Source organism: Rhipicephalus microplus, chromosome 2 (assembly GCF_043290135.1).
Source record: "Rhipicephalus microplus isolate Deutch F79 chromosome 2, USDA_Rmic, whole genome shotgun sequence".
Taxonomy (NCBI): Eukaryota; Metazoa; Arthropoda; class Arachnida; order Ixodida; family Ixodidae; genus Rhipicephalus; species Rhipicephalus microplus.
Genome location: NC_134701.1, coordinates 281,277,501 through 281,289,808, shown reverse-complemented (window position 1 = coordinate 281,289,808; position 12,308 = coordinate 281,277,501). Strand labels below are relative to the sequence as shown.

Below are 12,308 nucleotides of genomic sequence, written 5' to 3'. Positions count from 1 at the left end.
TTTTATATTTTAGTGAAAATCTGTGTGGTGGAAGTCAAGAACGTTGTCTATATACCATCTGGCGAAGAAAAAAATCGCAGCATATCCGCGAGGTGAATGATGACGAGCGGGGCGAAGCACGGACGGACGCACTGATGGACGCACGGACGGACGGACAGACGGACAAACGAACGTACGGACGCATGGGTGGACTGAGGGATGCTTCGTTCTACTCATCGTCATTCACTCCGTGGATATGCTGTGACACCGTTTTTATTGACATACAATGCAACTGGCTACTACGACGACACAGAACATACGGAGATTCGCCCCTAAAAAACAAAACACAAAAAACGTTGCATTATTTGAGTTTTTAACATGTCACAATGCCCGCGTGCCACTGATTTTCTGCGGCAAATAGTATGCAGGTTTCTGAAAATCACTGTTCACGAAATATTACGACGAACCTGTTCAAGAGGAACAAGTGCGCAGCCTGACTGCATCTTGCATGGTGCATGGCGCTAGTGGTTAGCGGGCGCTCACACTACACCAGTGCTGCTCCGATTAGACGCGAATTCTGCTTGCGCGTGCCAACGACGTTAGAAGGGTGACTGAGGTAAGGAAGTTAAAGCCGGTAATTGCCATCAAGGTCCGTATTACGCAAGAAAAAACTATGCGTAAACAGACGTGCCTTCACTTGACAATGGAGGAAACGACACAGAAAATGAAAAAAGAACATCGTTCTGCATAAATGAATTCAGCAGAGTGCGTTTTCTCTTTCCACGAGCATCAATTTCTGAACGAAAACCTTATTGTCTCGCATGCAGGGTCATCCCGCGCGTCGCAATGAGCTTGAGCAGCCGGGGCGAAAGGGGCAGAAGAACGTTCGATCGAATTATCCAAAGTTCGAAGCATGTATGATTTGTCATACGTGTCATCTTTTCCGATATTTGAATGGTGACAGTCTGTCGATTCGTGGTCTTGACGGTACCCAAACAAGGCAGGTTCCAGCAACACTCCAGCAAACGTTGGTTTCAGCAACACTGTCTGTTCAGCCATTATTCCGTAGCTTGAAGGTACTACTATTCTGTGGAATGACAACACAATTAGTTTTCCTTCAAAACAAGGTGGTGATAAAAAAAATTGGATAAACTGTTCTTTAACGCGTTATTATTTGTTCGTCAGAGATGTGCCTCTCCTGGCGCCTCAGAGAAATAGGGAAAGCGGGAAAAGGGATAATTATTTGCGCCCGGAGTTGGATGGCTGCTCGTGATTCCCCCATCGAGGAAAGTGAAGCCAGACGAGTTAAAAAGGCATCCTCGGCATTCTTTCGACATGTCTCTTTCAGAGTCTGACAACGACAGCACCTTTGGAACGCCGCAGAAAAACCGCGCTTCGCCTTCGCCACTCTGCGGACAAACAGGAGACCGAAGTCCGTGCAGAGGTAAGCATCAAGCACATCGCATGCCTCTCTTTCAGGCATCGTCTCCGAATAAGATTCATGTTGTGGCTATTGTAAGCAAGTGGCACCCATTCCCGTTAACTATAGCACATGCATTCACCGGAATTTTACTGTCGGTTTCAATATTGCGATTGTAGTTAAGTCGTTCGTGTGTAGGGCAGCCACAATTCGCACTCTACGGGAACTTGCCGGAGCTATTGTTGCCATCGGGGGGGGGGGGGGGGGGGATGGCAACCCGCCCTCAATTCGACCTCTTTCATAATTGTAACGCTAGCTTTCCTGCGATGCAGTTAGCCCAACGTATTGCAGTCAGTCACTTCTGCGAACGGCATGTTGCGGAAAATGCTTAGTCATGTTTGCTCAGCTCTCATTATAAGCACGCATTTATTTATTTTAGTCATTCGTTCAAAGTACCTGCAGCGCCCGAATGCATTATTGCTGAGGAATACACTGGGCAACATTCTTCATAGAAAGGATGACTACGAAAACAAGATTAACAAAAAAGAGAGATGTAGCTAATAGTGTAACAGTATATGTTTCAATGCGACAGTCTACACTTTTTTTTGTGTGGAAGCCGATTCCACTGTGACATTGTGCGTGGAAATAATCAGTGATGGTAGACGTTTGTTTTTATCTTTATTCAGTGGTCATACCTTTGAGATAAGACTAGGACAATCTCTGACAAGTGCAACTACAAGACCTCGCCTCTACTTGAAGCACGTCAGTTGCCGCCATCTGTTTGCCAATATGTAGCGCGGAAAAGCACACGGGTCGATTATGAAAATGATCTGTTTCAGGGGTTTTCAAACATGTTGGTCCCGGGGAACCTTGCGAGGCTCCACTGAGTGCCAAGGAATCCCCCTTTCCGCTTTTATGCAAACAATTTTCGTTTGGGTCACGCTGCCTTGACGTACAATATATTTAGAAGCAAGGGTATATAAAGAATTTATTCTCATGCTTTTCTTGCTCCAACAAATTCATGCCAGGTTCAGTAACACCCAGTGCCAGCCGCATTTGGCTGCTGGATTCAGCCGAGTGTTGTGCTTATTTTTCTGATAGACTGTACATAGTGTCGAGAATGCTCGTCATTGTGCTCCTGGGTGGCCCCAAACGCAGGAAAACTGCGCAGCTTCCAGGGGTACCAATTGATTCAACAATGTATTAAGTTCATAGGTGAGTGAGGTCAGCATAAAATGACGTTTATAATATATTTATTTTGAGATACGGTTGCACTGTACACTATTCATAATATCCTAATCACAATCATAATTTGTTGCAAACGGGTAAAGTCTGTCGATCGCCTCATCTTCGAAACTTATCTTCAAACAGGAGACTTGCTCCTCCGAAATTCAAGTGCAATAGCCCAACCGCACGGCCCGTTTCCTGCGTCTGGCTCGCGAACAAACTGTTGGTGAGCATTATTGCTTAGCTCGCGCGTGTTTGTTATGCGCTGACATGTGCTTATTGACACTCGCGTGTGAGCAATAGAGGTTGCTTATATCGATCACACCTCGGGATCGCCATCTAAGTGACTTGGCGAGTGCGGAACCAGGGAAAGTGTATCAGCAGCTTACGTAAATACGGGGGGGGGGGGGGGAGGAGGCCTACTGAATTCACTTTGAGAAACCGTGGTCTATTTTTTTTTCTCGCTTTGTGTTTGATGTGTTTTGTCTCAGCAGCGGAAATACAGGAGGTTCTTACTATAAACAGCAGTTTAGCGTAGTTGACTCCTACAGTATAGAAAAAAAGAAGTGCAACTTCATCGTTGTGAAACTTGGGGAATAACGTAGCACAGTCACGGTGCGATTCCCGTCCGTAAAGGGAGTTCCCCCTGGTCCGTTTACTAAACCGTCGATCACGGTAATATTTGAAGTAAGCGTGTAGGGTTTCCGCGGCATGAGCAGAAGTTTGAGAGATTCGCAGACTCACTGTGCAACATGCGCACTAGCTTTAGATGCGGAGCACCTGTATCTCGCGGGTATGTCACGCGTCGACCGGCGTCCGCACTCACACTGCGCTTGCGAGACTATCCTCCTTCACTCTCTCCAACAGCTGCTCGTTACTCTCTCCGCCTATCTTCTACACCTGCTTGCGCTCGCTCTCCCATTGCGCATGCGCGTCTCCCTCTCCTCTCCTACGCTCCCCGTCCCCTGCCTCGCAATGCCGACGCAGGAATGGCGCGTTCACACTTGGCCTCGAAGAGAGCGAAACCGGCGAAACTCTCTGGAAACTGGCTCGTTTCGCCGCCAAAGTGGCCGGAAAACCACGCCGCGTGGCCGGTGCGCAAGAATCGCTCCGAGACCGATTTTTCCGCCACGCGAAACCGGATCCGGTTTCCGCTTCACCACAGCCTTGGCTGCGCTAGATCAAACCACGTGACCTAACCAGCTGGCCGCAGATTAAACATGGCGACACAGGCTTCGGCGGTGGCTCGCATCGGCTCAAATCGCAAAACTACCCGTGCAGCACGACGAAGCTTGATGGCCTCAACGAGGACGCGTTCATCGAGAGCCTGACTTGGATTACGATCGCCGGGAACTCTGGAAGTAGAATTTGCAGCGGCAGCGAGTCAGGACGCGCCAACGTGTCTCGCGTTTGTGTACAGCCAGCTAAATGCGCCGCCGCCGCTGCGTTCGCTCGTGTCGTTTCTGCTGGCTTATCTCCCGAAACAACGTTTGAAAAGGTGCGAGATGTTTCTCTTCCCTACTTTGCGTGAATAACTAAAATTCGGTACGAACTTTAGTTCTCAGATAGCAGGCGAAATCGAATTCATTGTCAGGGTATCGACGGCAGCGGGATAGGGCAGAACGAACGTGAACACCTTCGACGCGCGCGGCCGTGCTTTTCCGGCCGCTCTGGCGTTTTCGTTTCTCTACACTTCTCAAGTGTGTCTGCTAACCGGCGCTCGCTTCCTCCTCTCCTCTGGCATTTCTTTCCGCGGCGTTCAGCTAAGCCTACGCAGGCAGCGTCGAGTTTCTAGAATGAAAAAAAAAAAGCGTCTGCTTGCACTGCGCGTCCTTTTGCTGGTCACCCCTGGATCTTGACCCCCAAAGTAGTGCCGGTGGGAGATTTCTCCTGTACGTTGTTGAACAGTAAAAATTCGAATTAGCAGCGTCCGCCTTAACTAAAAATTACACCATCTCCCCGTATGGGACCATGGTGTCCGAGAACCAATAACACGCAAGGTTATTTTATTATTTTTAAGTTAAGAAGGTTTGAATTTTAAATTAAGAAGGTTTGAAACTCCCCGTGAGCGACTTCTCTCTGGTTGTTTCCCCACTGATATGTAGCAACCAAGTGCCGGCGAAGTACGAGTGGGGGGGGGGGGGGAAGCAATCGTGCTCCCTGGATGGATGGATGGATGGATGTGGTTGTACCCTTTAGATCGGGCGGCGGCTAACGCCACCTAGCCGTAATACTTAGTGAACTAACAATTACATTTATCTTTTTTTTTTCTTTAAATAATGAAGTTGAGGATTCGTACTTCGCAGTGAACGGTTTAATTTTCACTCGTGCCTTGACTTTAGCCACCAATCAGATAACCTCCTTCTAGTTAAGTCTACCCGCTTAAAGTCTATTTTGCCCTCGCTGTCCCTAAATCCCAGTGCTTTGAAAAACTCTGCGCCATCATCCTGAACTATAGGGTGAAGCCCTTTACAGAACAATATCAAGTGTTCGGCAGTTTCTTCTTCCTCTCCACACGCACTGCATACTGTGTCTACCCCTTCGTATTTGGCCCGATATGTCTTGGTTCGCAGTACTCCCGTCCTGGCCTCAAACAGTAGAGAACTACCCCGAGTATTATCATAGATCCTTTCCTTGGCAATTTCTTGCTTAAAAGTTCGATAGATCTCTAGTGCGGACTTCTCAATCATGCCCATTCTCCACATGTCAGTCTCCGTTTCCTTCACTTTCTTCTTAACCGATAGTTCTTTTTGGTTTGGCCACCTGCTGTTTTCTAAGTATTTACCAGTCAACTTCCTGGTTCGCTTCCTCCATTTTGTATCGACATTCTTCATGTACAAGTAGCTGAAAACCTTCCTAGCCCAACGCTCTTCCTCCATTTCTCTCAATCGCTTCTCAAATTTTATCTTGCTGCTAGCTTCCCTGCCCTCAAATGATGTCCATCCCATATCACCTTGTACTCCCTGATTTGGTGTATTCCCGTGAGCTCCTAAAGCAAGCCTACCTATTCCACGTTGCTTAATTTCTAATCTTGCTTGAACTTCTGATGTCATCCCTCCCTCCCGCGCGATAATCCCTCCCGCGAGATAATGGCGCCCTCTCCTGCTAGGCGCAAGAATCAACGGCGTCTGTCCGAAGCCCGTTCAGGGATCTTATCATTACCTTGAATGCATGTTGTTTATTGTGGGTAGTTATTTTAGACTTTCTTCGTTTATTTTAGCTCGCATTCGAGCATTACTAGCCGTGGTTTTAAGCCTGTATGTATTGAGCGCTTGATTGTGAGCGTGACTACGCCCGCATAAAATGAATGTTTAGACAACAAGCAGGGTCCCTGAAGTGGTACGCACCTAAATACAAGACCTGTCTCCTCACTTCTGAAGATCTTATCTAGTTCAGGAGAAGATGGAGGCATGCAGTGATGAGAAGGCCAACAAGAACTGTCGCTGGAGTCGATGTTTTGATATGGGACGTGTCTTGGTCGAGGCAGCGTCGGACTTCCTTAGTGGCGTTTCACGTACGCCTATCTCATTCTCCCCAACCTCGATTGGGTGAGAAGGAAAACGAACTTTCGTGCACATAGCGACTTCTCATTTACAGGTGCTTTATGCGCGAGACAAATGCAAGAGGGAACATACCAATCCAAAACATTTTCCTGACCATCAGTCGTGTTTATGATCTCGGTTATATCTAATAAATATACTTAATGGCACTCACCGGCACATCAAATACTTTTGGACGACTAAATACGCGCTCAAGTTGAAACTCTCGCGTCGTTTATGCGCGCTGGTCAGACGAAGATTTGATCGAGTGGCAATGAATGCTCCAGCAGGTTTGCTTGACTGTCAAACTTGGTCGTCGGCAATTACCGTTCTAAGGAAATTATTTCGATCTGCGTCGCCACGACACTGACGACATTTTTTCTCGTCGTTTCAGATTGTGAAGACCCGCTGCCGTTTCAAGTCAAGACGCTCGCCGAGATTCGACACGAGAAGGCCATTGCCCACTCCACGGTTGTCACAAGCACGGAAGGTGAATTTTATTCGCAGAAAGCGCGTGCGTCACCATCGTTATCATTATCACAACTATGCCCGTGGCGTAGGACAAAGGCCTATATCGTGTTTAACTAATTAACTCGGCTCTGTGCTTAACTGCGGCCTCTTTATCTCAACGAACCTCATTTCATCTTTCAGAGAAGTGTGGCAGTTTGGGCTAGTTGGGATGATGATGATGATGATGATGATGATGAGCCTTCAGTTTTGCTGGCACTCGCCCACAAAGGGGGATTGGCTATGACGATAGTTATAGCGCGAGAACAGAAAGACGTCCTTCTCTTCTCTGTCGTCGTTCTGTTCTCGCGCTATAACTATCGTCATCTTGTATTTATTATGTATTTATTTTTACTTTAATCGCACGACATATGAAGTGTGAATTTGTGGTGTTTTTTTCTTCTCTTTTGTCTGGTACAAGTGTTATTGGGAAGTAATTTGCTATGTCGCTCCTTGTGTTCACTGTGAGTGTATGAAACACTCGCCCCAAGCAATCTTTATGCCACTTCTTGTTTCTATGTCTCCATGTAACTGCCCACCTGCTTGGACCTAAAGGTCCGCAGTATGTTATAGATAAATAAATAAATAAATAAATAAATAAATAAATAAATAAATAAATAAATAAATAAAAGAATAAATAAATAAATAAATAAATAAATAAATAAATCTTTATCTCCCAACCTCACTTTGAACGAGCTAATTTTTACCAGATGTTGTAACATTACTGGATCACGCTTTTGTTAGTTTCAAGGCGCCGGAGGGCAATCTTCGCGTCGTATACGCTAACTTTGTAGCTTAGGTATTTGCGTCGTATACGGCGCCGCTACCAATTTCAGAGCTGGACGTACCGGTCCCCATTGATTCTGAGCGATTACAAGAGGAAAGGCTGCTCAAGCGCATCCTGGGCGTGGCTGAAGTCTACACTGCTGTTTTGCCGGAGACGCAGAAGGAGTTGAATGGTGAGTAGGATGGAGCACAAGGTCTCTAACCGAGGCTACAGCTCACGTGTTGTGTGCAGTTTTACCGGTTAAGTTCACCGTCTCTGTTGTTGTCTTGTCTTGTCTTGTCTCCTAGGAGATCTTGGATCATACCCACATGGGGGATTGGCCACACTGTACCTCATAATAGATCATTTGATACAACGCTTGCTAAACAAAGAGAGAAATTAGATAGGAACAATAATAATGTTCCTTTGAAAAAACGTGAAAAATTTCAGAAGAATGCGATAAACCAGAATATATAAAACAAATTAACAAGAATGAGGAAGGGGGAGAAAGAATTGGATATATCTGGCAGTACCACTAGCAGCGTATCTTTCCGGTTGCCTGAATGAATTTATGTAGTGCTGACAGAATTGTCACTTTGTCATGTGCCTGGTTTTATGTTTCTTTTCTGTTATGTTCTTTTGCAGCGTTTCATTGTAAAATGTTCTTGCGTTGTATACATTTTTCTCGCTCTTTGACGGCATAGCTCTATAATGATTATCATCTCTCGCTATTTTTTTAACCAATATACCTAGTGTACAATATTGTGAATGTGTACCACGATATTTCTATTCTCTTTATATCCACTCCTGCGAAATTCCTGACGGGATGGATCGTATTACTAAGTTTTAAAAAATAATAAAAACGTACTATACGTGGTGGGCCTCACGATGAATGTGGGGCACCAGCTTTGCGTTCAAGTAATTTTCAAAAGACTTTAAAGTTGAACAAAGAATCGGTTTAGATTTCTAAGTTGTGCTTTAAAAACTCTAATTTCAGTTCACCACGTATGTTCTTTAACAGAGGAGAAAAAAATCAGGATAATTTTTAAATTTAGCGCCGAGATCTTTTCGCGCGACGTCACGGATTTCAAAGGGCATTTTTTTTTTTGGTATTATGGTGACTTCGCTTTACGAAACTTCCTGAAACTTTGTATGAAAAGTTTACGCAGATTGTCTCAGAAGTCAATTTACGTCATTTTTTACCAATTATGAGCTTCGCAGGAACCAGTTAGTAGACGCCGCCAAATCTGGGATGTCATGGCACTTGGTGGGGGGAATATCAAGGTGGCATCGGTACCCGCTTTCTTCTTCATCGTCATCTTCTTCTTCTGTTGCGCGCGTTTTCCCTGTTACCCAGCCTCTAATCGTGGCAAGCGTGGGGACTTTTATCAGTTGTGAAAGGGTCGCTTGGTGAGTAATGTGAGCGAAAACCGGTTTTTATCTTTAGTGTCCCTTTAATGGTCACGACACTGAAATGAAGGCAACTTCACGAGCAGCGTTGGGCAATGTCAACATGGCCATCTTGTATCGTGCCGCGTTAGTCCAAGAGTTTGCCCGGTTAAGAAAAAGGGTGTACGGATGTTGCGCCTCTTGTCGGATGTAAAAACCCGATGACGGCGTGTTGATTTTTTTTTTTCATTCCCTTCAGTTGCAGACGAAGTCGTGGACCTGCGTCAGAAGCTCGGCAGAAAGAGAAAGTCCGAAAATTGTGAGTCAATCAGCACTTAGTCGCGATAGACACTTTCCTCTGTGCTGTCTCATCAGCCATTGCGAAGATATCAGTATGTCACAAATGAGCTCCGTGGAAGGAAATTTTGATTTCGCGTCTTTCTCTTTTGCTCATATATAGCTTCGGCGGATGACGTCGACAGCGGGAAAGGGAAAATATTGAAACGTGGCGACCTGACTGCAGGTTAGTTTGAATATTTATACTTGTTAAACATAAAAGGGAAACGTGCAGTCTACTTCATAGTACGCTTTGTCGTACTTTTATGCTTCGTAGTATGCTTTGCCGCTTTTTTATATTTCTTTTACTTATGGGCCAGTTTAATAACAATACTACTTTGGCCTAACCGATCGTCAATGCCGTGCTCACAACTGCTCATCGTGCTGTATAGCAGTAAAACAGGATGGTGTATGGCGTGTCGTGAGGCGCGCAATATAAACGCGTGTGCACCGCTTTACATCGCTTCTCGTTTGCATTTTCTCAGTGCTGTATATTAGTTGCAATTCTTTTCGAGTGGGCTCAATGCAAGACGTGCCTGTCAGGTTCTCGCGTTCCCTACACAGCTGCTCGATCTGCTATCAATCCAAGATGGCGCTCGTAATTACTTCAACACAAACGATCCATATCGAGGAGCTTGGTAAGGCATCAACAGTAGTGACTGCCTAACTTTTAGAGATGTGCAAATATTCGTAAACTTTGAATTTAGAATCGAATCCTATTCGATTAGTTCTTTGAGTCGACGGACCTCATTGGTTAGGTCTTTGAATCTCATAGCCGCTATTCGCAGATACGAACATTTTTTGTAATCGTTTACGAACATTTCAAAGTTTCGATTTCGCCCACATACGAGCACGTAATTTGTGCGGTAGTACGACACCTTTCGTTGCTGCTATAGCATTGTACAAATAAGCGTGAAACATGAGAGCTTACACAACGCGACGAGCTTCTTCGGTCGGCCAAACTACGTCTTACTCATTCGATCCCGTGCGCATTCTGGAGAGTTTTGTGCATGCGAGGGATTTGTTTGTGATGCAACATTAACGTGTTCAGTGCCAAGATCGTGAGTGCTAGAATCTGAATCACGTTTTATAATCATCGCTAAAACAGCTCCTAAATATGCAATAACCATTCGAACATTTATTGAATGTTTGATACGATTCAATTTGCTTCTGCAGCTATTCGAGTCGGTCTCAAGAAGTGGTATTTACGTAGCCGTGCCGAGCTTTTTTTTTTTTTTTGTCGATAGCCAACGCCGAGAGATGATGCGTACACCTTCATTCGGTTAGTGGTGGATACGTTTGATAGATATGTGGGGTTTAACGTCCCAAAAACCACCATATGATTATGAGAGACGCCGTATAGTGGAGGGCTCCGGAAATTTCGACCCCCTATAGGGTTCTTTAACGTGCACCCAAATCTGAGCACACGGGCCTGCAACATTTCCGCCTCCATCGGAAATGCAGCCGCCGCAGCCGGGATTCGAACCCGCGACCTGCGGGTCAGCAGCCGAGTACCTTAGCCACTAGACCACCGCGGCGGGGCAGTGTAGGGTACGTTGCAAATACCAGACCCGCCACGGTGCCACGTTGGTCTTGTGAGGTGCTCGACTGCAGACTAGAAGGTGTGGGGTTCTAATCACGGCCGCGACGGCCTCATTTTGATTGACGACGCGAACATGCTTTTGGCCCGTGTACTCATATATATACTTAGGTGAACGTTTAGGAATACCGTGGGGTCGAAATTTCTGTAGCCCTCCTCAATGGCGTCCCCCATAATCATCGCGGTTTTTGAATGCGAAACCGCAGTATCATTATTATTATCGGTATGAAAACCGTTCTCTCTCACTCGCGGTATCTTCGATGTTTCACGCGTGAAAATTTGTACGCGAATGTCGTCAATATCTGTTCTGCGTACACCAATAACAATATTTGGGGTTTGACGCCTCAAAACCACGATGTGATTATGAGGGGCGCCGTATTAAAGCGCTCCGGAAATTTAGGACATCTGGTGTTCTTATCCCCGCTGAAGTGGTCTATAGTGGCTAAGGTGCTCGGCTGCTGACCCACAGGTCGCGTGATCGAATCCCGCCTGCGGCGGCTGCATTTCCGATGCAGGCGGAAATGCTGCAGGCCCGTGTGCTCAGATCAGGGTGCACGTTAAAGAACCGTATAGGGGGTCGAAATTTCCGAAGCCTTCTACTACTGCGTCTCTCATAATCAAATGGTGATTTTGGGTTGTTAAACCCCACATATCAATCGATCAATCAATCAATCAATCAATCAATCTGGTGTTCTTTAACGTGCACCGACAGCGGGTACACTACACGAGCCTCTAGCATATCGCATCCATCTAAAATGCGTGCAATGCATACAATAGAGCATGGACACGTTCACTGACTAAAATTTTGTTTCGCCCGGACTTTATCGAGTCGCTGTGAACGTGCGAGCCAGCTGGTGATTTGCCATGCACGTGCGATGAAGCAACGCGAGAAAGATACGACAGCTCGAGGGCACATGTGGCACTCGTGTATCGATCCTATAGGGCCATTTAGCCGTTTCGTCGTCATTTGCAAATCACGTGCGTATATTCGTGTGGATTTTCGTTTGCATAACCGCATGCCTCCCTCTCTGTACATTCAGTGGCTCCCACACGCACGAAGCGTCCAGATTTCAAGGAAACGAGACGCACGATATTCATCGGCAAGCACACCACGGGACCACGCAGGCCAGCACTATCAGGTACGGGTCCGCGCTTGAAGCACCTGGCGCCGCACGCCAAGTGTATACTGTGTCGGAAGCGGCAACTTCTCTTCTTTTTTTAAAGACGATAGTCTTTCTTGGGGACCTTCGACGGAAAAAATTTGGTCTGTCTGTCTGTCTGTCTGTCTGTCTGTCTGTCTGTCTGTCTGTCTGTCTGTCTGTCTGTCCATTTGTCTGTCCGCTCTAACGACACCTCGAACGACATCAAACGGCCAACCCCATCCGCAGCGCCCGCCTATATTGCTCAAGGTTTAGCGTTCATGGTTGTGCCGATTGTCAATTAAAAAAACTCCCAAGCATTTCCCCGAGGGTGAACATGGTTAAGTGCGAATACACGGGGTGATGCTATGAGGGGTATTTATTAATTCGCACTATTATATTTATT

General features: G+C 46.2%; 1 protein-coding gene across 7 annotated transcripts in view; it reads left to right on the top strand.

The window, feature by feature from the left end:
* The window catches only part of LOC119179832 (uncharacterized), a 92,523-nt gene that overhangs the window by 74,100 nt on the left and 6,115 nt on the right, over positions 1-12,308 (top strand). For all 7 annotated transcript variants that reach the window (XM_075882131.1, XM_075882128.1, XM_075882129.1 and 4 more), the window contains exons 7-12: positions 1,328-1,423; positions 6,560-6,655; positions 7,509-7,631; positions 9,087-9,146; positions 9,288-9,350; positions 11,804-11,902. In XM_075882131.1, the coding sequence (XP_075738246.1) occupies positions 1,328-1,423; positions 6,560-6,655; positions 7,509-7,631; positions 9,087-9,146; positions 9,288-9,350; positions 11,804-11,902 (537 nt within the window). The remainder of the gene's footprint in view (positions 1-1,327; positions 1,424-6,559; positions 6,656-7,508; positions 7,632-9,086; positions 9,147-9,287; positions 9,351-11,803; positions 11,903-12,308) is intronic.